Genomic DNA, 26282 nt, shown 5'->3' on the forward strand with positions numbered 1-26282 from the left:
ATAGGATCAGATTAAATTCAAAATTCTTAAGATCAAATTAAGGAACTAGTCGTAATTCGCCTTAAATTTATTTAAATTAAAAAAAAAATTCTCATACTTAATTGGAATGAATATTCCAATTAAGTATGCGTCGCTTTACCATAAGTTTGTTTTGAATCATGAAAATTTAATCTGCTTTTTCATCCTCCCATCTATTTAATAACCTTATATCTTTGTACAGTTGGACTTAAGAAATCGCAACACTAAAAAAGAAACTTTGTAAATGTTTATTTAAAGCTTTTTAGCAGTGATAATTCTTTTAAGGGGTCGTTTTCCCATAAGAAGTTCCTGTTTGATCTCCTTAGAAGTTTAAACATAATGTAATTTTCCATACAGATTCATTTTAATCATTATATAACTGAAGATTTATCCACATAGCTTGTTCGTTGGTCCTTACTTTGATCACTCGTGCACCCACGTATCAAAATCGGTCATCAGGCCTTTCGATACTGAGGGCCTACAACGCATGAACAGTGCTCCCTATATTAATACGAAATGATTTTCGTTTAAACGGAGTGCAATATTCAGAGAACTCGTTATCCAAGTAGAAAGATAAAAGTGATGGGGATCTGCGGGCCCTATTTATAATTTTGAAGAAATCTTTGGAAGGGAGTTTTAAAATTAAATGCCATATTTGATTCAATTCAGATGGAGGTTAGAAACCATATCAAGATAACAGAAGTTTCAAGTTTATTTTCGTTACTAGTCTGGTGATCTCTGGAATCTTGAGCTGCTTCATCGTTGGATGAAGCGGTTCATGTCCTTCCTGTAAAGCAACTTTTTGTTTTCTGTTCTATTCTTAACACCGGTAGAATTAAGGCAAACCTCATTAACAAAAACCAACCAACCAATTCAGAAAAAAACCCGAGGACAGGAATAATTAATGCAGTCATCATCCTTCCTGCCTGCCTGTAAGCAATGAGAGTTGCTTTGCATTTGAACTGACAGTTAAATTCTAACCTCCAAATCCAAGAACTTCACGATTTCTGCGACTTCGTGCATATCTTGAAGTAGCAAATTTTCTTTTTACTAAGTGACTCGTTCTGATGTGATCGATTTTAATTTACACGCATATTCTCGATATGAAATAAGAAATACAAAAAAAAAAAGGTCATCTAACCGATGCCTTTAGGTCACTAAGAGGTCGTTGGTCTATGACGTCTGAAAATTTTGTCCACAGGAACAAAAAAGCAATGGTGATGACCAGAGTATCAGTTTCCACCATTCATTATGCAAATATCGTTATTATTTTTATGAACCGGTAATAAAATACTAATTAATAAGAAATAGAGCTAAGGAAAGGCTCATTTATATTGGTTGGTGCTACGATAGGAGAAATATGTAAGGAGAAATTTTTGGATTTCAGTAAAGAAGTTTATTAATACGAATAGATGTGACATTGCGATTTAATCTCTGTGGGAGTATCCATATTTTGGTGTAGGGTAGTTAACTCGTCAAATTCTTTAATGAACTTTTTCCCAAAGTTTAGCCCATGATTTTCAGTAACTTTTTATCTAAAAATGTGTGAGATAAGTAGATGCCATGGAAACTTTAAGTTTATGAAATATTCCGGCCACCACCGTGAATAAATGTCTCACGCATTTTCTTCTGAACTATGTTTAGTTTTAACAACCACAGTGAAACTGTAAATTTAGTGTTATGATTGGGATTTATGCGTGAGTCTTCGCGCTCTTAGTGATTATAAAGTCTTCTGTTATGTAAATGAAACCAGTATTCTCCCTAATAGCAAATTTTCTTTACCTACAATGTATTCTTCCGCCTCAGGCAAGTAAGTTTCATTCCCTTCTCCGCCTTCTACACCGTAAATCTCCCACTGGTAGAACAGCTCGACGTCGCAACCCTCACTACATAAACCTAAAAGACCTACTCGTACAGGATTGATTTTTTGGCCCACTGGCTCGTTGGGATAGCAGAGCTTTTCTGTTTGGCATCTGTAATAAACAAAACAACCAAATTAATATTTAATATATTTACATCACGAGCGTTTTAAGGTTTTCTTTTGTGAAATACAGAGTAGAATAAGACACTACTCACAAAAAAAATAGGTTTTGGCCTAATATATATAAACAGGAGTTAATTGAGTTGCTCTCAATTAGAGCATGGTTTCATCCGTGTCGATGAAATGGGGAAAGTTCTGATGTAGATTAATGCTAAATTAGATAGTGCATGTCTAAAGTGTAGTGTTTGAAGGCCGGGATGCCTAACTGTAGGATGACGAAAAACCTAAAAAGTGATTCCTGAGAAGAATTATGCAATATATCTCCAGAAACTAGATAATTCAGGAATCACAGAAAAGTCAAGTTCTTAATGAGGCAGGATACGATAATTCTGGCAATCATTTATTTTTCTAGGAAAGAAGTATATATACACTGTATATTGTCTTTTGCTATCTTACATTAAAACGAAATAGGGAAAGTTTTCAGCATTAGTAGTGGAAAATGATGCAGAATACAAGCTTATACAGCATCAATCATAAAAAAAAAAAAAAAAAAACCCAGAAACTTCTAATTTCGCCTATTTATTCCCTCCAATAATTTGTCTATTCTTCCTTCACTTTATAGCAACTTCCACAACGCAGATGGAAGCTTGTTCAAACAATTAACCACCGGCAAGCTACTAAAGGCAAACTTTGGCACAATCTATTTTGGAACCGTCTTTTCTCAATTTGAATTTATGTCCCCTCGTGTGTGTAGTCTGAGCAAGAGGAAGAATACCATCAGCATTGAGCTTGCTCTGTCCATTCAAGCCTTAAACAACTCACTCAGATCACATCGCAGGTTCCTAGTCCCCAGATGCTGCAATTTGCAGAACTGAAGCTTTTCTTGGTAAGAGCACCCTTTTTTTACCCTCACCAATTTCCCTGCTCTTCCCAGCACTCGTTCCAGCAGCTCTACATCCTTCCTAAAATGAGGCCTCAATATCTGTGCGCATACTCAAGATGTGGCGTGACCATTGCCTTATCTCTTCTAGCACAATCCCTTTATATCATTGACAAAACCCCATGAGCTGTCCTGGCAGCCTGTCTGCATAGCTTAGAGATCTGTACGCACTGCACAATTACTCCACAGGTCCTTTTCATTTTCTACTCCCCTGAGTGTAATACTATACATTTGGTACGTTATACTCCGGGGTTACTACCCATATGCAATACTTTGCGTTTGTCAATGTTAAACTTCAATTGTCATTTCTCAGTCCATTTGCCAAACTTTTCCAGATTCCGTTGCAGTAGCATACCGTCACTAACCACCCCCTGATAACCTTTGTATCATATGCAAACATGGACATTGATATCATTGATAAATATAAAAAAACAACAATGGACCCTATAACGAACCCCGGGGGACTCCACTAATCTAAGATTAGTCCACGAAGAGGAATATCCACAGTTACCACTCTGTTTTCTGCCACTCGACCTTCCCTTTATCCATTGCAACAACTGGCCCTTAATGCCACACTGCTTCAATATGTGCAACAGTGTCGAAAGCTTTCCTGAAATCCAAGGATATGATATCAAAATTATTTTTTGGCATCCAGTTCCATTGTGACCATATCGTAGTATCCAATCAGGTTGGTCAGACAAGATTTCCCCTTAACAAACCCATGCTGTGTCCGAAGTATTATTTCAGCCTTCTCTAGATGATTCTGCATTATTTCTTTTACCACTGACTCCATTATTTTCTCTGGAACACAAGCGACACTAACAGGTCTGTAATTATTCGCGTGAACCTTTGATTCCCGTGAATCCAAGGATGCTCTCATAATGGTTTGCTCAATTCCTTAGCTGTCTTCCTTAATATAATTGGATAGATCCCATCCACCCCAGGTGCCTTTCTTATGTTGCACTTCAACAATTTCTCTTCCACTTTGCTCTCAGTTATAAAATAATTTAGCTCTCTGTTAGAGTTTGATAAACTTCTAGCATCTCCTTCCCTAAAGAATTCCTCATGTGTGAATGTAGATGAAAAAAAAAATCATTCCGTTTGTCATCGATTTGAGCAGGATCATCAATAGTTGAACCATCGATATAAAGTGAACTAATTTGATTCATCCCCTTCCTTCTAGTAATCACATACGTAAAGAAATCCTTTGTTTTTATTTGCATCCTTCGCCAAGATTTTTGTAATCTGCCTTCGTTTGCCTAAGATTCTTCGTGACTTGATTACAGACTAGTTCATATGTACCACAGTCTTTTGTGTCGCCTGATAATTTATATGCATCCTTTGCACTTTTCTTTTACAGTTTTTGCTGTAGATTAACGCAAAATTAGACTGTGCCTAAGTTTAATGTTTGAAGGTGGAGTTGCCTAACTGTTAGAAAGAAAGTTCTCTGAACAGTACAGACAGGCTACCAGGACAGCTCATGGGGTTTTATCAATGATATACAAGAATTTTGGTACCAGGGATAAGGAAGTGATTATAAAGCAATGGTCAAGCCTGAGTATTGCTTGAGTATTGCATATAGGTCTGGAGATCTCATTTTAGGAAGGATATAGAGTTGCTGGGAGTACAGAAGGACAACAAGATTGGTGAGGGGAACAAAAGAGTGCTCTTATGAAGAAAGATTTCAATTTTTCAAATTATAACGTGTAAGGTTTTAAATGGAGGAAGAATCCCATCAGCTGATGGGATTCTTCCTCTTGATCAGGCTACACACGAGAAGGGGCAAATATTCAAATTCAGAAGGACAGTTGCAGAACAGATGTACGGAAGTTTTGCCTTTAGCCAGCGGGTGGTTGATTGCTGGAACAAACTTCCATCTTTTGTTGTGGAATTTGATAGCTTAAATAAATTCAAGGAAGAATTGGGCAAACTATTGGTGGGTATGGATAGGTGAAATGGGAAGTTTTTTTTAGTGTGTGTGTGTGGGGGGGGGGGGTGATTACAGGAAGCTTGCTTTCGCTACTAATGCTAATTCTTCTTCATTTATGGATTAAAAGTATATAATCTCTATACGGATCTCCCCTCTCCAAGAAACAACACGTTAACCTTCCTGTGCTATCTAAAATTTAAATGGATGCAATCGGAAAAGAAGTGGAATTTCCGGAGACACGCATAAATCGCATTTCAGTCTATTTAGTATTTTAGATCTCTCGACTTGTATAAATTGATTATGCCACTATACAGAAAAATCCTTTCATTTTAAAAAGATACCTTTTGTCAAAAGAAAAGTCTTAAATTATATTTCTTTTTTAAATTAATAATTTTTGACAAACTAGCGTACAAGTTAGTGCAATTGCATAATTTTTGACAAACGTGTTTTGTTAATGTGGGGACTTTTAGAGTAAATGGACGAGAGTCCTGTATTCAAAAAGAAAACAGACAGGCCATTTTAATACTACGGGTAAAAATTATGTTTTATTCGGTGTATTATGGCCACAGCTGCCAATGTCCCAATTAATCACAGCAACAACAAGTATAAGCCAAAAAATTTAATTAACCTTCAGCTGCCATCAGAGTAATGAAAATGATAGCAGCTAATTTGTTTAAAGTTGAGTTTTATAGATCCATATTACAGACATTATAGTTCCTCCAGTTAATCCGCTTTTTCAAATTTCTGGTGCAATAACAGCTCAAATTGTGAACTGTCTCTTCAGCAATATTTAAGAACAAGACGCCGAAAACCAACTACTCTAAAAATAGCACCACGTATGAGTGCGGTAATAACACTAATTGATTACCACATAACCAGTAAACCTGATATATCTGAAAGACAAGTTTAATTAAGTTGAACGGATCAAGTTCAACAAGGCATATCATATATTCATTGTAGACAAATTCCTTTTTCTCGGATATTCGTTGTTATTTGCATATTACATTTTTTGAACAAAAAATTCGACATTTCGTATAAATGATAGATATAAATTAGAAGGATTGTCACTGGAAGTAGACAATGAACATTAAATTTAATATTTATTTTTATGGGACATAAAATCAAGCTAAGACGTAAAACAGAAATGACTTTACTCACCTTACAGAAATCGAAGGAGGAATCTGTTCCAGCACAACTATTTGGATCCCTCCCCAAGAAGGATCTCTGTCGGACATGTCGATCCTCACAATGATCTCATAAGTAGTGTTGGGTTTTCGAAAGACAGTAGTGTTCCAAACAACGCTACCTCCGGTTACATTGAGGATTCCTATGTACAAAAACAAATGCAATAATTTATAGTGTTTATAATGAGGCGAGTTGAGTTCTCTGATTAAACATCGGAAGACCAAAGGAGGAAGAGGCTTGGGTCCTCTGATGTTTAATATTTATGTTAATAATGTTAATTGTATGGAACGACTCGGATTTTATTATGACTTTTTCAAGTCCAGTAGTACTCTCACACAGTTACAACCTCCAACGTTTTATTTAGGATTTTTGTTTGGGTCGAAGTAGATTAATTATCTTACAATAATCAAAAGTGTAATGATTTAAGTTTTCGGGACCCAACGAAGGTATACTTTATATTTAATTACCAAGATAAAGAATAATCAGATTATACTTCGTTTTCTATATTGTTGATTTAGGACCTTTTAGTAAATTTACCTTTTGGTAAAGATGTATATCTGATATGTAAAGTATAATACAAAATGGGTTTTATCAAAGATTCTCTCATCTACTAAATAATGCCCTGTTAATAAAAACATATATTGCATATCTTAGAATTTGGTTGCCCTCCGGGAAGCGTCGCAATCTACCCGAAGGTCCCATAATTTTCCGTCTGTTCCATCTGCTGGCCGACTCCATGAAAAATTTTGTTGTGAGGTTATTTAAAGGATAACGTTCTCTGGAAACATTCCAAAAGTGACACAAGCTGCAGTTGACACGTTCCTTCTACAATTTCAAAATATTATTAGCGTCAGTGAACAAACATACTGAACGGTTTGATAAAAATTAATGTCTGGGTTTGGCACCGTTGACTTCAACAAACGGACGTATCTGTTCACTCTTGCAAAATTCCTTCTGGTAATTTATGTATTTCTTTTCATGTACTTCATTTTCTAATTATTTTCCATTCTAAATTTCAGCTCCTGCACGATTAGCCATTCTCTATGAGAATTATAGGACCAACGATCAAAAATCCATCTAATCTCAAAAGCTATTTGGTGAGTGCTGATCATGACATTATTTTATGGAACACTCTCAAAGGTGTTGACTGAGAGATTCGATCGCCGAAGACTAGCGACACGGCCCTGTGTGACTCAGAGGACGATGGATAAAGTAAAAATACCACTCAGAAGAGAAGTGTGTTGATGAAACTAGAAGTAATTTTTTTTTCTGCCTAAGGCGCTTAGGATTTATAACAACCTACACGCGGACAAACAAAGATTATGCAGAAACGGAAACTAAAGGATAAGTCTTTAAAAGTGCTTATTCATAAATCTAACTTTAAATGCAGAGCCTGCTGAGAAAGTTTAAGAATTATCTCTGAAGACGTCGTTTTGTATTGTTTTTGTATATATATATATTTTTGTTCCTGTAAATGGTTAATTATTGTATTAGTTTCTATCAGATCATAAGTTGTTTTAAACGTAACATTATCAATTATTATAGAATTATTATCGACCATCAAATGATTAAATCCTAATCCTTCATGGATACCAAAAATTGTATAAAGTAATATTCAGGTAAAACCCTGTATACAAATACCAAACTTACCTGGCCCTTTCCCAAAACATCCTCCCGCATCTGAGTCGTCTGCTTCCCCCGTTTCTGCCAACTTGTCCAACTCTGTTCTGTCTATTATCGGTGAAGACACATTCTGAAGATCATCACTGATTTCGCGATTTAATACTTCGGAAGGCAATCGTCGGCAAAACCACGTGATCGTGAAATTCTTTGGGTAGAAAAAATGAAATGAAAATGTATATTAAGTGGTCATATATTGAAACAATGAACCATATTCCTCCAAGATATACACCAGAATCCACAGAACTGAGTTTATTAAGATAATTACCTTGTTAGTGACATCATCGGGATCTATTGAATACTTTCCTGGATCGAGAACTATACTTTGACCCCAACCACGAACAATTCTGGACTGAGCACCATCAGCCATTAGGACTATCACAGGAGATGGAATTATTTTGATATGCGTATCGATGGCTTTGTGAAATTGCAATGGTGGAGTGGATATAAACGCTGTTAAAAGGAAAACATTCAATTAGAAACCACATTAACCAGCAATGTCTTAATTTTTATTTTTAAACTTCTCACGCGTTTGACTTAGAATTTCAAGGAAACTGTGGTGTGAGACAGTTAAGGAATGTATTTTCAAGATATTGGATGGATTTGTTTTTATAAGGTTATATCAAACTGTAAAGAACTTTTTTAAATCTAAAATAATGCGCTTATAAATTCAAATTAAAAAGAGAAATCGATCAATCTCGTTTTTCATGTCGTTGTAGACAAAAGAAATGAGAAGATTAAAGTAAAGCCCTCTTCACTTAAACAAAAACAATGAATACAGATGAAATCCGTTATTATTATTCAGCTCTGTGAGTTAGCTACTGATGAAACAAAAACCAATGTCTTGAATATCATAAGTGCCGGCTGTTATTTTTCAAATTCGCGCTGGAGACTTTGATCTTCCAATCCACCTCTGAATTTAAATTCTTTGGTATATTAGGTCAACATTGAAGCCAAGCAAGATGGAGAAAATGAAAACCAGAACTATATCTCGGAAAACTTCTCAAAGAGCAATATAACCTCAATAACCATAGAACAGGCTCCAAAATTTACAGATACTGTGGTAGATGCACTCACCCAAAACAAGGCAAGATGATAATCATGAAGTACTCTCTCTTACTTAGAGGAAGTTATGCTGATCTTCATTTTTTCCCCATAACAAATTGGTGACCACTATGGGAAAAAGAGTCAGGTTGAAATACGCAATTCGGAAAAAGGAAAAGATATTGAATAAACTATGATTTCTGTTGCAGAATTTCTGCTAGAAAACATAAGGTACATGAGGAATAAATGGCCATTCGAGCCAAACCATTAGAATATCCCACGAAAAAGACACAAATTTAACGATATGGGATGAAAAACAAAATCATGTCCACTACACTGAAGAGCACGTCAAAATGAAGTCGATTACACGTGAAGATCGCTGTTTCGAAAAGAACACTATTCCTAATCAAACTTAACTTCAGAATCGAAACTATCTCGATAGGTCCGAGTCTGAAGAATAGATTCGGTCTCAAAACTTTTCAGACATCTCTCAGAAAATTTTATAGTTCATAAAAATCAGCCAGCTGAACGATACTATGAAAAGCTAGTGACGAAACTTTTGCTCGACCCTTGCGAAATTCTAAAACTGTTCCCTTGTTCTCTTTAACACCCATACAAAATTAACCATCGGCCCCTCTAACTCTTTCCCACCCTCTCTGGCAATGGCAAAACTGTCCTTTAGCTCCCTTGATGGAAATTAAGAAAGCAAACTCCGATGTAATTAAATCAGGGATATTCGAAGTGTAGAGAGACCCCTCAACCGGGTGCACTTGATTTTGGGGGAGGCCGTGCTGTTCTTTAAATTTCATTTAATTAATTTTATTTCAATCTTTGTGAGATTAAATGTACTGAAATATACATTAAATTATAAAAGCAGGCTATGTATTCTCAAGTACTGTATACTCATAGCTAAATTATGCCAAATCACTTTATTTGTACTCGGGCTGGAAGGATGCCCAACACACAAAAAAGTTTGGGAACCTATGATTCTGAATCATTTTGTGCTTTGAACTCGTGGCCGTTTACCATCAGGATGTCCATGTCCACAGTTTGGTGAAAGATGGGATTTAATGATAGAAAATAGGAACTCTATTCCTGGGGGTTTCTTCCAATAAACATATAGTGGTTCTCCCAATCGTCCTCGTTTTACTGTTCATAGGACAATCCATTCACAAATAAGAGGGGGAACCGCTATAACAAGTCAGTGGATTTATTTTTTATATTTCAAACAATTATAAATTGTTCTTCTGTATCTGTCCATTCCTAACAATCCACATCTTTCAAGATTCATTCTGAAAGAAGCAAATTTTACTTCATTCTGTGATTAAAGCAAAATGCATTTGTCATGGATAATTTCCTACGATTAATTTTAATTTGGAAAAATCACGGAAAGAGTGAATATTTTGAGTTCCCCATTGGGTTTTGCCTCATTGGGAGTTGCCTGAATAGCCGCTTTTATTGAATTTGTTGATTTTTTGTTTATTGATTTTATTGCGATTATTGAAATAAAAGAAAAGATATTTACCTGTCACATTGACATTGAAGATGAACTTGTAGACGCCTGGTATCAAGAAAAATGGCGGAATGTACAGCATAGATCGACGATAAGAGTCCAAAGGCGTGAGGTCCGCCTCTTCTTCAACAAATCCAATGGATTCATTCAACCTAAATCCTTGCCAGGTTCGGATTGTTTCGCTTGAATCATTACACTTCACCGTTGTGTAGGAATACAGTTCCACAGCTCGCGATCTGTAGTTCTCCTTGGATGCCGAGAATCGAGCTATCCTGTTTCTGATCGCCAGCTCGGGAGGTTTGCATGTCTGATTAGAGATGATGAAGGTCAACGTGAAAGTGGCCTCTGAAATGTCGTTATATGCCCTCAGGAAGAGGTCAAACTTTCCCTTAAGAGTGTAAGTATGTTGAAGAGAGAGTGGGTTTGTAATTTCTCCTTCGTACATTACGTCTTCTTTGGTCGCGTTTTGGCTGCACAATTCTGGAATTCCGTAGGAACGAAGTATTGTGCCATCGTCATAGTTTACTATAAGGCAAGTGTCTGTGCCGATGGCATCGAAGGTGACGTCGAAATATTTTTCTTCATCCTCCTCCGTGATGTTCAGGTTGTCAACAGCCACGATGCCTTGCACGGGTTCCATGACATAGAGAAATACCTCGAAAGGATCTGTGTTTTTCTGTACATGATTCCATGCATATATAGTATAGTTGTAAATCCCAGCCTAAGAAAAAATTGATTAATTAATTGTTATACTATTAATTATTGATATTAATTAACAATGTTTAATTTTATATTAACCTTACAATTCACAGAAAAACTTATTTTTAATCTAACAATATAATAATTGTCTTTCTCTTAAATTTTTCCAGAAACAGAATTTTTATGTAAATCTCCACATAATTACCCATTAATCACATCGATGGCGGTTGTTAGTAACTGCTGGTGTTCAGACATGATCTGCGGTTGAATATGCCCATTTCGGATACGATAAAAGCTCTTTCGTACCACTTCATATATATTCACCTGACAATTGCTATTAAATGGACTGATGTCCCTGAATTCTGCGATATTTGGTTCCTCAAATTACGACTCGAGGCTATAGCAGCTTATCTACATCCTATTTCGTCTAGAACAGAGTTGACCAAGCTCAGTAACCGTGCGAATCCCATATGATGACCTCTTTGAAGGCTTGAAAACCAACAAACCTTGACTGCGGCCCATAAGTAACCCCATTTCATCTGTATACTACTTAAATTGCCCATATCTTTTCCTATTCAACATACATCTTACCGGAGATGGAAATCAGATTCAAAATGCCTCTCAGTATATAGATTTATACATTATCATTGATGAAAAGTAAAGTTTTAAGCAGTACATTCAGTCCCCTTGCACAGCACGATTCCTGAAATGAAGTATCTTTCGAAGTAACATCTACTTCACAACAGATATTTAAAAATCGCGAAGGAATATATCTATCGCATTACTGATCAATTTAAACTAGAGTTTAAGGAGTTCTTTAAACTCTAGCAAAGAGTTCTTTACTTATGTAAACTCTAGAAGGAAGGGGATGAATCAGATTGGTCCACTTGATATTGATGGGTCAACCGTTGATGATCCTGCTCAGGTAGCTAACAAACTAAATGAATATTTTGCATCGACATTCACACATGAGGAGTTATTCAGCGAGGGGAATGCCAGAGGTGTATTCAACTCTAGCAGTAAGCTACAGAATCTTGAAATAACTGCGAGTAAAGTGGAGGAGAAATTGTTGAAGATAAACACAAGAAAGGCACCCGGAGTGGATGGGATCTATCCAGTTATATTAAAGGAGGCAGCAAAGGAAGTAAGCAAACCCTTAGCCATAATTATGAGAGCTTCCTTGGACTCAGGGGAGGTACCCATAGACTGGAAATGTGCAAATGTGACCCCAATTCACAAAGGAGGATCAAAGGCTGACACAAGTAATTATAGACCTGTGAGCTTAACTTCTGTTCCAGGAAAATTAATGGAGGCACTGGTTAAAGAAGCACTGCAGGATCATTTAGACAAGACTTCAGTTATAGCTCGGACACAGCATGGTTTTGTTAAGGGGAAGTCTTGCCTGACCAACTTGATTGGATACTATGATGCAGTCACAAAAGAACTGGATGCAGGGAATAACTTTGATATTATATACTTGGATCTTAGAAAGGCTTTTGATACTGTTGCACATGGAAGACTGCTACACAAATTTGAGCAGTGTGACATTAGAGGCAGATTGCTGCTATGGATAAAGGGGTGGTTGAGGGGAAGAAGACAGAGAGTGGTAATCAATGGACACTGCTCATCGTGGACTAATGTTATTAGTGGAGTCCCTCAGGGCTCAGTGTTGGGTCCATTATTGTTTTCTGTATTTATAAATGATATTGATGATGGTATATCAAGCTTAATGTCCAAGTTTTTAGACGATACAAAGGTTGGCAGGGTTGTCAAGGACACTACTGACACTATGCTGCTGCAACAGGATCTGGAAAGGTTGAGCAGATGGGCTGAGAGGTGGCAAATGAAGTTTAACATTGACAAATGTAAAGTACTACACATGGGAAACAGCAACCCCAGAGCAACGTATCAACTCTGTGGTACTACACTGACAGTGGTAGAGAATGAAAGGGACTTGGGGGTGGTTGTGCAGGCGGATATGAAGTTCTCTGAGCAGTGCAGACGGGCTGCAAGAGTAGCTCATGGAGTATTGTCAATGATATACAGGAATTTTTCCAGCAGGGATAAGGAGGTGATTATTCCCTTGTATAAGGAAATGGTCAGGCCACACCTAGAGTACTGTATACAGGTCTGGAGGCCTCATTTCAAGAAGGATGTAGAGCTGCTGGAACGAGTACAGAGAAGGGCAACAAGATTAGTGAATGGAACAAAGGGGTGCTCTTACGAAGAAAGGCTTAAGTTTTGCAAATTACAGTGTCTGGAGACTAGGCACCAGCGAGCTGATCTGATAGAGGTGTATAAAGCGTTGAATGGTTTGAGCATGCTCAATGCTGATGGGATTCTTCCTGTAGCTCAGAATAATCACCTGAGAGGGCATAAATTCAAATTGAGCAAAGACAGATGTAGGATAGACGTGCGGAAATTTGCCTTTAGCCAGCGGGTGGTTGGTTGGTTGGTGGAACAGACTTCCATCCCTTGTCATGGAGGTTGATAGCCTAAATAAGTTTAAGGCTCAGCTGGACAGGTATTTTTAACGAACAGAGGGGTGAAGTGGAAGTGGGGTTTTTTTTTTTTTTTTGGCTGATGCTGCATAAGCTTGCTTTCTTGCATCAAATCCTGTACTAATGCTAACTATAAGGAGCAGAAATCTGAGCACACAGAAATGAGGCATAAGTAATATCAAAATAATTTATTGGGATGATTATCGGCCGCTATATTGATATCATAGGGAAAGAAAGACTGATATCATATTTGGTCCATCAGAGAATTACTTCATCTACTTGGTTCCATGAATTCCCCATTTTGCTGGGGAAAGAAAAATAAAAAACTGTTCTCCTCGCCTGAGGCAGACTAACTCAGCCACATAGTGATACAGGCCCACATATGTTCCCCGTGTCACTGACAGGATTGGAACACTGGTCCTGGTCTTTTCCACCATGTATGGGGAGGATGATGATTATAATCAATGTGATACTCGTGAAGACAGAACTCAATTGTTCAGAAATCAAATTCAGTACCATGAGATTTCCAGTTAAGGAAGAAAATGATTTCTTGACTAGAGGATATGGATTCGTTATTATCTGAATCCAGCAGCGTTTCCTAACAAACGATATTATATCTCTTTGTAGGTACTGAGTGATTGAAGTTTTTCGAATAAAAGCAGAAAAAATGATATCCTAATTGTTGTTTGTCCTAGACCCACACTACTGCATGGAGCTCAGTGACCAGGCGATATTAATGGTATTCTCAACAAATAGGGGCATCTTTATAAGAATCTATCTGCAAGATTGTTAACGTTTCTACAAGTATCGATACCAGAAATAGACTCACTTCAGTAAAAGAGCAGGTGTACACTTTTTTTGAACTGTTCTGGACAACATCTCCATTACCTGAGTGGACAATAAATCGTTCTGCTGCTCCTAGAAATTGAAATAAAAGTTTCATGTTGTCTTTATATTTCTGTACATTCTTGACAAAGCACATTAATAGTTCTTTGCTCCGACCATGAATATTCAAATGAACTTACCAGTGGCAACAGACATATAAAAAGATATGTTTCTACCAGTTGGATAATGATTTTGATCTGGCCCAAAGCCTGGCACAAATCCTTGTTTTTTCTTCTTTTGTTTAATCCAGGGATCATGAAGTACAGTGACTTCAAGACCAGTCATCAATGTCGCCAATTCCACCTACAGCATAAAAATAAATAATAAACGACGTTGTGGAACAATGTATTATTCAATAAAAAATTAGATAAGGTTTTATTCTGTAGTTGAAAATGTTATAATTAGCAATTTCTCTGTTTTTACTTTTAGCGTTTTACAACAAGGTGGGTCTCAGATTATTAATCAATTAATAATCTGAGTTTTATTATACCATTATGAAATCTTACCTCTTCAATGAATGTCTGAGAACTAATCAGGTTGAAGATCTTCACTTTCACCTTGTACTTTCCGTATTTCTTATAGTTGTGAACAAATAATTCCGAAAGATTCCTGGCATCATTTGGAACTTCCCACTTGAAGGTTTGCTTGTCTCCAAATTGGATTAAGGCGGATGCATTTGTAGATAATTTTTCTGAATCAGGGTATTCCAAAGTTATTAAGATATCGCCTGAAAATAAATTATATGCGGAATTAAGTCAAAATTCGGTTTAAAATAAATACAGCATTAACGCTGGTTAATGATATCCATGAATTCTGAGACTAATAGTTAGCCAATCAATTTCTGCGCGAAATTGAAAGGGCTTTGAAACAAATAGTAAACATTAAAGTTCCATTATTTTCGATTATTCTGATTGAGTGGCTGGCAGTGAGACAACTCGAATAACACTGGTACGAAATGAACAGCACTGCATATTAATTATTAGGTCTAATACCTCTAATACCTGTCTGTAAAATTCTTTGCACTTAGAATGTGTAAAATATTTGCCGACCTAATTCTGAGGCAATGCCTAAAATATTCATTCATTATAAGGGTAATCTGAAACATGGCGTTATAGTCAACGCTTATGTCGTTAAATTAAAAACTATTACATAAAATTCAACGTTGATCTCGTGACCAATGAAGACTTACTTGGTAGAATTTGCGGGGAGTTCGTTGTGATTGTCCATAATGGCAGCACTGGATTTTGTACTCTCAGCGTTTTCTTATCCGAATATTGAGAATGAGGATTGGAAGCAGTCACCTTGATCACGTACACTCCAGGTTCCTGATAGGAATGGGTCTTCAGTTTTCTTTCGTTTCGCTCAATATCTGGAAGATAAAAATAAATGTTGGTATTGACTAACGCCCCCAAAGCCTGCACTCATAACGTGAGTGAGTTATGTCTGCAAGAAGTGTGTTCAAAGGCTAATTTGAATTGCCGACTGAAAAAGACAAATAACTCAGCACGAGATCGACTAACAACTATCTCGAATGAAGGCAATTCCTCTCCAATCATTGACGCAATGGAACCTCTATAGTTTTAGATACGAGAGCAGCAAAATATTATTTTTTAAATGTCTATACAAAGTAGTCTACAAATATCTTTATAGACTACTTTTGGATGTTTAAAGAAATCACCTTTCTTGTTGAAAGGTGATTTCTCCCTCATCCTCCCTCTGTCTAAATCAACTGCCTTAATTTCAATAAAGGAAAATGATATTTTGGAGGGAAGCCCGATCCAGTAATATTTTGTTATTCGACTGCCTGCCTAAGTATCTAATTTGGTTTAAATTCCTTGGAGAAGCTTTGGTTGAGAAAGTTTTAGAAAATTCTTTCGAGTGTTTATGCAAGCTGAGCAAAATTAACCTGAAGAATGTTGTTTTAAGGGAATTATCAAATTTATTACCTTCTAATAAAGTTAACAGCGGTAGCGTTTATTTTCAAATTAAGGATTTTATACTTCTAGAACAAAGAATGCGCTTTGTCTTCATCGACACCGTTTATGCGACTATAGGATCAAAGCAGTGAATAAATAAATAGTCCATTATTCAGAACGTGATTTGGGTAAACAAATCTTAATAGAATCGTCTTCTGACAATAAAGATGCGAAGAACTCATGAGATAAAACTTGCCACACAATTTAAGCAAGATTTATTAGGAATCTTCTACATTTTCTCTGCTCTCAATGGAAAACAGGCACACCAAACAGAGTTGCTCTTTTCTCTCCTTTGTTAGTCAAACGCAAAATTATTAAAAATATTTCCGAAAAGATTTTAAAATCAGGAAAATTATTTCCACTTTTTTAAAATAAAACGATAAAAATTAGGAGTGATTATTACGGGGTGATATCTACGAACCCCGAGTCTTATGTAGTCTTCAAGGATCTTGGAAGACAAGTTTATTTTTATATAGGAATATTTTTCAAACGTAAACGTTAATTGAAACTATTAGAGACCTGTTAAATGAAAATAAAACCAAGGAAGCAAAAAGCCTATACAGTTTAAAGTGGTTCATACGTATGAAGTGGTCTCTTTGATGAATTTTTTTAGATTTAAGATTTAGGTATTGAATACTCTTGTTACTAAATATTAGTTCCATGTCAAACTCTAAACTAGAATTATTTCCTCACAGTTCACTATGGAGAAAGAGGAGAATATCTATCCATTTTTGAAGTATTATTTATTTATTTATTTATTTATCTACCAGAATTACAGTTTTGGATTCTATAAACATGACAATGAAATTACACGAAATATTCATTCTTGTTTCCTTTCACATGCTAATCTAATTAAAACAGTTGTTCATTAAAGGGAACCAATGTAAGGCTTAAAAAAAAACAATGTTTTAAAGTCTTGAATACCGATTCGTGTATACACTGCACTGCCATTAATATCCAGACACTCCTCGATGGATGGGGAAACAGCTCCTATGTACGTCACAAAACCTGCTATAAATATGAACACTGGGCTTCGAACAGACAATTGCAAAAGTGGGCATGCAAGATGACGCTTTCAACAGAATCGATCGCCTCAACAAATGCTAGACACCGATTAACATGGTATAAGGAGCGCGAATCCTGGACTGTAGAGCAGTGGAAAGTTCTATGGACAGACGAGTCGAGGTTCGCACTCTACCAGTCTGATGGTCGTTCCTTAGTGTGGAGAATGCCGAGGGAACAGATGCTTCCTGATTGTATCCTCCCAACAATGAAGTTTGGTGGAGGCAGTGTCATGGTATGGGCTCGTTTCATGGTTTGGCTTGGGCCCATTAGTCGTTATCGACAAAACCATGAATGCTGTGCACTACCAGGACATCACGGACAATTATACAATTCCAACATTATGGCAATACTTCGGGGGAGGCCCATACCTGTATCAGCAAGAACAACGCGTCATGCTATACTGCTCGGGTCGTAACAGAGTGGTTTGAGGACATGGGTGTAGAGAAGTTGGATTGGCCTGCCCTGCCCAGCCCAGAAGCTGATCTGAACCGAGCATCTTTGGAATATATTGGATTGTACGTCGAGGTCGTCCAAAGAAGAAGGCCGAACTGGTGACTGCATTAAAGGCCCGAGTGGAGGAACAAATCACCTGACATTTATAAAAAGCTGGTTGAGAGTATGCTGCGAAGATTGAAGGCTGTCATAAAAGCAAATGGTTTCAGCACAAAATATTAAATGACACAATAAAAGCTCTTTTTTTAGTCTAAAGTTCCATTTAGACAAATCAGCCTTTCGGGGGTGCAATTTGTTAAAATGAAATAAAACCAAGTAAACCAGAGGGAAAACAAGTTTGTTTTGTTGTGAGTACTAAGATCATACATTTATAATTAAGCACAGAAAAAAAAAAAAATACAACACAAAAATCACAACAAACAGAAAAGCACACTCTGGTTTTCATAATTTCAAATAGACTAACTATTTCATAATTTTCGAAGAATTATTACGTCGATTAGAATCTTCTCTTTTTTCATAACACCTTTTTATTGGTCTCTTAATAATTTTACAGATAGGAGTTAATTTCGTATTGATTTAACCGAAAGCAAAAGAGAAATCTACTTCAACCGCGCTAACCTTCAAATAAAATTAAAATCTAATTAACCATCTCGGAGTAAAATAATTACAATAATCTACGCGGCCACTCAGTATATTTTAGAACAAAAACTTGCCTTGATGAAGATCGGATTCTGTTTCTCCGTCTCCAAAATCCCACTCCAGCAAAACATTACTTCCTCCATCAACAACGGCTTCTATCGTGACTTCTCTGCTAGTGGCGACATCTGCCGGAGAGATGGTCACCTTTAAACCATTTAACGGATATTGGGCATTTATCGTCAGGACCTTTGTAATACTCGGAGAGGTAAATTCATTGCTGACAGTCATCGATACGTTATGCACTCCCGTTCGCGCAAATCTGTACTGCACCCCAATCTCCAGAGGGACATTAATAATAGCTTGAAAGTAATGGCGAACATTGGTTTCAGTTAAATCTTTAGGCTTGCCAGACGAGCTTCCAAAATCTGCTGTTTCTTCGGGGTAAGCGTTTCTGTAAGCAATGGCACTGGACTGGGACAAAAACCCAATGGAGTCTCCCGGATAGACTTCCACGGGTGCTGGAAGGGGGATATACTGGTACTCGCCCATCACTGATACGGGAGTTTTATGGATAATTTTCAGATTCGAGTAAGAAGACTTGTTCACAACGGGATGCTCGCAGTTCGATTTCTTTAGAGTAACGCACTGATCTCGGAGTGGACAGAATACGTGGGACTCGTTGCAAGTGACAAACCTCCTTTGCTGAAGACATGCCTGCTGCGATCCACATCGCTTGCGAAGAACCTGAAAACAATTTGCAAAAATGGTTAATAATAATTTTTTCATTTCAATATTTTATTTTATTTAAATTTATTTTTATTTCAATATTTAAATTTTAAAAAATATGAAAATATTTTTAAATATTTTCCCCTTCAAAAATAAAATTCGGACCATATACGGTCGACCACCGTTTCGCGGACCCCCTGGAACTGGTCTACGGACCCTCAAGGGTCCGCTAATCCCACTTTGGGAAACGCTGGCCTAGAGTACAGTTGTCATCCTACTGCCTATTTTAGAAGCGAGCCTACTTTACAGTATTCTCCCGTTTCTGACAAATGCACGTTTTATTCTATTTTAAAGAAAACTAAAGAAAAATGTAAATTACTTTACACAATTTTAAAAACGCGCACGTTTTACTTATTTCTCATTGGATGAAAGTTCCGGTTCAAATCCCTCGGTTGTCGATCCCTGTTACAGCGAGTTCTTCACTAAGCACTCATTTGAAAAGTTCGGGATTTAAATTCCTCCCCAGGCTTGCGAAATTCTTGAAGGTTTTTCCGAGCGCGGGCTGTATTTAATTGGTGTTCTCAGGCAGAGTGAATGAGGTTTTTCATCGTGAGTAATCCAAAGGTTTGCAGCCTTACAACGTTCAAATCATCTCCAGCGAAAAACCACTTGTACAAACACATAAATACAATACCATATATTGATTAATGCAGCTTTCCTATCCGAACTACTCTCTGAAGTTAGTTTCTCCCAATATCACAACCACAATCACTGCAACCCTTTTCAGACAGTATTAGAAGCAGAAAAGTCACGCATTTGTACGTCTCAAATTGAAGAGGCCATTCACAAAATTCTGTCCTTAAACTAACCAACCAACCAACCAAGACTGCCACATATCTGGGCAAAGCCTACAAATCTCAAATCATCATCACCATCCAAAACAGCTGAAGGCCTCCTCAATAACCCTTCCAGAGAAAACTGTCAATGTTACATGAATTTCCGGGATAGCGAACAACATCGAGGACCTTCTGTCTGGAGGTTTAGAACCTCGTGCCAAATAAAGATGATTAATGAAACATTTCAATGCCGCTGCTGAACTGCAGGAAATGATCTCAATGTGCAACTAAATTCTATATATATAAGGTTTCCTTGAAACCCAGTTAAGGATTTTGTATTCACATATTGAATCTTTTATTTTTCAAAGACTAATATTGTTTTTTACATAACATGTGTACAAATTTTTAATAATTTTTGTACCTTTGACAATAAATGATTGCTTATTATTATCATTATGAGCTGGCGTGAAGCATGATGGTCAAAGCATTCATTTGTTTGTTTAAAGTAATTTATGTAATTTATGCAAATTATAATTATGTGTGGATGTACTCGATAATGACTAAAGTTCAGTGAATTTACCAAAAATCCCAAAGGAACCAACACTTCTGTGGAAAGGCCGCTGTAGCCGAGTGGTCAAGCACGCGGGTGCATAAGTACACGTGCCTTGAGTGACCGGAATTGAAGCCCATGACTGCTGAATACGGTGCTGTTTCTTGTATTCTGTCTATCCTGTGAACTCCTCTGACCGTTGAGTCGTCACGGAGTATAAAGAGAAAATTTATTAAGTAGGGGCGGCAGTTTTTTTTTGGTGTGCTATCAGCGGCCACATATTGGGTATCATAAGTGGCATAGATTGTAATGCAGAAACTCAAAAAAAAAAAATTGCAAATGGGAGAACAGATCTCAGAATCCAAAGAGGAATGGTTTATTCTTTATGTGCAAAATCTAATGCAGAATAAAAGGTGCAGCTAAAAGAAACAAGAAATATTTTCTTTAAAATCAATTATTATTTTAAATAAAATTTCAATATTTATCCCCATCAGCGCCTATGCAGCGCTCCATTCGCGATTTAGCATTACTAGAGGCATTTGATGCAAGAAAGCAAGCTTATTCAGCAAAAAAAAAAAAAAAAAAATCGCTCCCATTTCACCCCTCCATTAGTTCAAAATATCTGTTCAGCTGAGCCTTAAATTTATTTAGGCTATCAACTTCCACAACAAGGGATAGAAGTCTGTTCCACCAACCAACTACCCGCTGGCTAAAGGAAAACTTCCGCACATCTATCCTACAACCGTCTTTCCTCAATTTGAATTTATGCCCTCTCAGGCGATTATTCTGAGCAAGAGGAAGAATCCCATCAGCATTAAGCATGCTCAAAACATTCAAGGCTTTATACACCTCTATCAGATCACCTCGCTGGTGCCTGGTCTCCAGACACTGTAATTTGCAAAATTTAAGCCTTTCTTTGCAAGAGCAATCCTTTGTTCCATTCACTAATCTTGTTGCTCTTCTCTGTACTCGTTCTAACAGCTCCACATCCTTCTTAAAATGAGGCCTCCAGACTTGTATACAGTACCCAATTATCTCCTTATTCCTGCTAGAAAAATTCCTGTATATCATTGCCAAGACACCATGAGCTACCCTTGCAGACTGTCTGCACTGCTCGGAAAATTTCATATCTGCCTGCACAATTACCCCCAGGTCCCTTTCATTCTCTACCACTCTCAGTGTAGTACCACACAGTTGATACGTTACTCTGGGGTTACTGCTTCCCATATGTAGTACTTTACATTTGTCAATGTTAGACTTCATTTGCCACCTCTCAGCCCATCTGATCACCTTTTCTAGATCCTGTTGCAGCAGCGTACTCTCATTAGTGTCCTTAACAACCCTGCCAACCTTCGTATCGTCTAAAAACTTGGACATTAAGCCTGATATACCATCATCAATATCATTTATAAATACAGAAAACAACCATGGATCCAACACTGAACCCTGAGGGACTCCACTAATAATATTAGCCCACGATGAGCAGTATCCATTGATTACCATTCTTTGTTTTCTCCTACTCAACCATCCCTTTATCCATAGCAGCAATTTGCCTCCAATGTCACACTGCTCCAATTTGTGCAGCAGTCTTCCATGTGCAACAGTACCAAAAGCCTTTCTAAGATCCAAATATATGATATCAAAATTATTCTTTGCATTCAGTTCCTTTGTGACTGCATCATAGTATCCAATCTAATTGGTCAGGCAAGACTTTCCCTTAACAAAACCATGTTGTGTCCGGGCTTTAAGTGAAGTCTTGTCTAAATGATCCTGCAGTGCTTCTTTAATCAGTGCCTCCATTAATTTTCCTGGAACAGAAGTTAAACTCACAGGTCTATAATTACTTGTGTCGCCCTTTGATCCTCCTTTGTGAATTGGGGTCACATTTCCACATCTCCAGTCCATGGGTACCTCCCCTGAGTCCAAAGAAGCTCTCATAATTATGGCTAAGGGTTTGCTTACGTCTTTTGTTGCCTCCTTTAATATAACTGGATAGATCCCATCCACCCCAGGTGCCTTTCTTGTGTTTATCTTCAACAATTTCTCCTCCACTTTCCTCTCAGTTATTACATAACCATCCAGCTCACTGCCAGAGTTTAATTCACCTCTGGCATTCCCCTTCCTGAATAACTTTCCAGGATCTAAAACAGCAGCGGAAGTCCTCGGAAGATACCGCCTGTGATTGCTGCGTTGCGTTCTTTTGAATGCCTGCGAAGTTCTCAAAATCGTTTCCCTTTTTTGAGGTGGATTTAAATTTTCGGTAACAGAAAAAAAGTCGCATGGCGAATAAGACAGGTGCTCCAATGTTGGGATCTTGTTTTTCGTTGAAAACTCTCTCACTGTGAACCATTCGCGCGCACACACCTTTCCCATGCCCAACCGCTCTTTTCTTTGTCAATGTTTAACTGTCTGCAATTACCCAGAAAAAGTAGATTCAGAAAAAGGGAAAGTGATAATTTGTGTCTGCGTTAAATTCATGAAATTGAGTTACAAAGAATTATCCATTTTTTGTCTTTTTCTCTGAGTTTGTTTCATTTTAATCCTTTTATTAAAAATTTGGTGTTTAAAAATTATATTCTTGAAACGATGTTCATTTCTTCGTTTCCCTAGAACTGAAGTGCAATTCAGGATTAAATGGTGCCATTTAGGAAACTGGTTGCCAGAAATTCCCCAAGTTGAATGCGTTTAAAATCGTTCAGAGAGACCGAATCATTTTTAAAAATAAACATAGAATAAAAAATGGGTTATGAATATCTGATCTTACTTCGCGTGAGCTTAAAATTCAAGGACAAAGAACGCTGGGCCTTGTAGACAACTTTCTGACTTACCACAACAGCAAGATCTCCTGGAAGAACAGCATACAAGCGAACGGCTGCCAACATCCCTTTTCCATTCATTTTTGAATGAGGTATTATAACGAACTGGAAACCAGAGTTTTCTACCATCATGACATCCTCCACCACTGTATCTGGGATGGGAAGTCCGAGTGACGTGGTGACAACATCTGCGAGTAAGGCGATTTAATTTTTATTAGAAATTAAAATCTTTCAGATTGTATTCGTCAGAAATAATACGATGAATATAATCACTCGAGCATTTATTTATAAATTTTCTAAAGTATGAAAACAAGTTATTTCTGTACTGTTTTGCTTTTTTGTAAAATATTTAACGCAATAAATCTGCTTACCTGGTAAACCGAATGCTCGCGTAGTGCCATCTCCAAAATCCATGTTTAAGGTTAGGTAACCCCCAGTGGGGACTGTAAGGTTGCACGCTATAAGTTGGTGTGGTCGTACTATGGGTGGGCAGACAAACGAAGTTCCTTGTTCAACTATCGGATCTACTGCAATGACCTCTGTGTGGGCGAACTTTCTGTAAGACTGAATAAATAAGTTACAACGGTTGGTAACTAAACTTCAAATATATTTTGCAGAAAGATACTATTAACTCCATGAAATTATTTATAAAATTTAGTTTACTGAGACACTTAAGAAGCACAAATCCACACGCCAGGGGAACTCGATCCATGGGGAAAAAAGATCCAAATAAGTTCCAACATCGACCTATCTTGAAAAGAAGCTCAAGTCTCAGAATGCGTTGTAAGATGTAGATCTTACAAATTAAAATAGAAATATTTGTTTTGTTAAAATAAATCCAGGAACGGCAATGGAAAGTTAGAATCAGAATGAATGCCCGTGTACTAAGTTAAAGATAGTAGGTATTGAGATTGGATATTTAGTTTTAATGTAAATAGGGTTCAAGTTGAAAGAACACTGGATTTGGGAATGGACAATTTTAGGCGTGGGAATTAAAATAGGGACTAAAGGTAAACAAGTAATTTAAATAATGCAAGAGGATAAACAGAGACAGCGCAATGACTAAGAAAGAGGGTGCCATTTGAGGACAGGTGTGAAAGGGTTTCTGAGGGCAAGAACAATAGGACCGTGAAACGGGATTACGAAGCCTCTCTTTTGATTTAAGCCACCGTTAGGAAGTAAATAGGAGATTAGTGGAAGTCCAGTGTTCGTATCAAAAAGATCAGGGTGGCTGATATTTGGGTAATTTCGATATATTTAGCAGAGTAGGTGTGAACACGAAACTGAGTGTTTTGGAGGTTACCGGCAAACATGAAAGGGCCATACTGCCGTGTGAAAAAAAAATACGAATTTCCTAGAGAAGGGTTGGTTTGTTCTCTAGGGAGACGGCTGGGGTGAGTTGTTTTAGGCAAATAGAAAGGAATGAAAAAAATTAAACAGTATGGGGATTGGTTGGAGTCCTTGGGTTGGCTTTCCAAACTTGAGGGAAAGAGTAAAGTTCGGGGGGGGGGGGGTAATTTCAGCAAGTGTCGTGTCCATTCTGTATCTGACTTCTGTGTGGTCTAAAGAAGAGAAAGTTGTGAGTTTGCGGGTTGAAGCGGAAGTAGATTTTTGGTGGTCGGAGTTCACATCTACTGGTAGCAAGATGAAAAAGAAATAGAAAAAAAAACGTGAGAAAAAAAAGCCTTGTCCTGCATCGGAGGGCAGTGATAGGCAATAAAGATGGCGGTTAAATTAAGGCTTTCTTTGGACCAGGTTTACATGCAAGAAAAAGCCTGGTCCGGCATTGGAAGGCAGTATGCCCAAGAAATGGAAGAAAGCCTGAACGCAAGGAAATTGGAAGTAGCGGCCATTTCGGAACGTAAGTCTGTTCCTGTTTATTTTCTCGAATCCTAACTCAAGGACTCATAATCTAGTTCTGTTAGCAACTGAGTGATAGTCCTTTTAAAAAAACAGAACATTCTTGTTGTATTAGGCAAGTTACTTTCTAAGGTTGAGATAATTTGTTATGAATGTTAATGATTATGAAATAACTTAAGGGTGGTACAGGGGTTATAAAAAGAAAGTAATAGTAAAAGGAATCAGTAAAGAAATTATATTTATAGGGGTAGTACTGTAAGAATATGTTAACCTGTATCATTAAATTAGGACAGGTGCCAACACAAGATAACATACCAGATGAGGTTTAAAGAGAAAGAAATTTTATTAATAGAGAAACCTCATGAGCAAAGGGGGATGACGAAGATGATAACTGGAGAGTAATTAAGGTAGAATGAAGGATTTATAGTGAATATTACTGAGGTAAGAGGGTACCAGTTGTAATACACTTCATGTGTTAAGGGCTAGAAACAAATATAGTAAAAGAGTAACAAGAGTTGAAATGAGTTTTACTGATGTAAGTGATAAAAATTGGTAATGGCAGAGAATGATGAAGTAATCATTGATGATTCATAATGAGTAAGATACAACTGATACAAACTGATGTTAATAATTTGTAAATTGAGAATCTTTTGCACTGCATTTTGTAGTACTATTGTCAAGATGTCAATAGATTACTTTTCGCCAGTTGCTTTCTTTCACAGCGTGCCCTGCTTTTTTTTTTTTTTTTTTTTTAAACGTGTGTTAACAGAAGCATAACCTTTGTCAAAAATTAACGCTCTTATTATCTACTTTCCTCCTCCTCTGCAGTTAATTAATGGATAGGTCAAACGTTCTCTTAGTCCTTGGCAGTCCAATTTGTCTGCTTCGTGTCCCAGCGCACAAGTGACTTAAGTTCTGTAGATAGCAATTCAACAAGAGTATCAAGTGGATGTTGAGAAGACTAATTTTATTTTCGGACAACTAA

At 37.2% G+C, this 26282-nt stretch overlaps 1 protein-coding gene across 1 annotated transcript in view; it reads right to left on the reverse strand.

Moving 5' to 3' along the window:
• LOC150083201 (polycystin-1-like) overlaps positions 1 to 26282 on the reverse strand; it is a 154741-nt gene that overhangs the window by 81927 nt on the left and 46532 nt on the right. The window contains exons 5-16 of the mRNA XM_090378431.1: positions 23809 to 24001; positions 23450 to 23625; positions 18584 to 19253; positions 15566 to 15745; positions 14883 to 15103; positions 14517 to 14679; positions 14321 to 14409; positions 10304 to 11012; positions 8003 to 8187; positions 7705 to 7882; positions 6028 to 6196; positions 1801 to 1991 (exon numbers count right to left, since the gene is read on the reverse strand). Coding sequence (XP_090234557.1) covers positions 1801 to 1991; positions 6028 to 6196; positions 7705 to 7882; positions 8003 to 8187; positions 10304 to 11012; positions 14321 to 14409; positions 14517 to 14679; positions 14883 to 15103; positions 15566 to 15745; positions 18584 to 19253; positions 23450 to 23625; positions 23809 to 24001 — 3124 coding nt within the window. The remainder of the gene's footprint in view (positions 1 to 1800; positions 1992 to 6027; positions 6197 to 7704; positions 7883 to 8002; positions 8188 to 10303; positions 11013 to 14320; positions 14410 to 14516; positions 14680 to 14882; positions 15104 to 15565; positions 15746 to 18583; positions 19254 to 23449; positions 23626 to 23808; positions 24002 to 26282) is intronic.

Source organism: Mastigoproctus giganteus, chromosome 7, assembly GCF_048544385.1.
Source record: "Mastigoproctus giganteus isolate SK-2022 chromosome 7, ASM4854438v1, whole genome shotgun sequence".
Taxonomy (NCBI): domain Eukaryota; kingdom Metazoa; phylum Arthropoda; class Arachnida; order Uropygi; family Thelyphonidae; genus Mastigoproctus; species Mastigoproctus giganteus.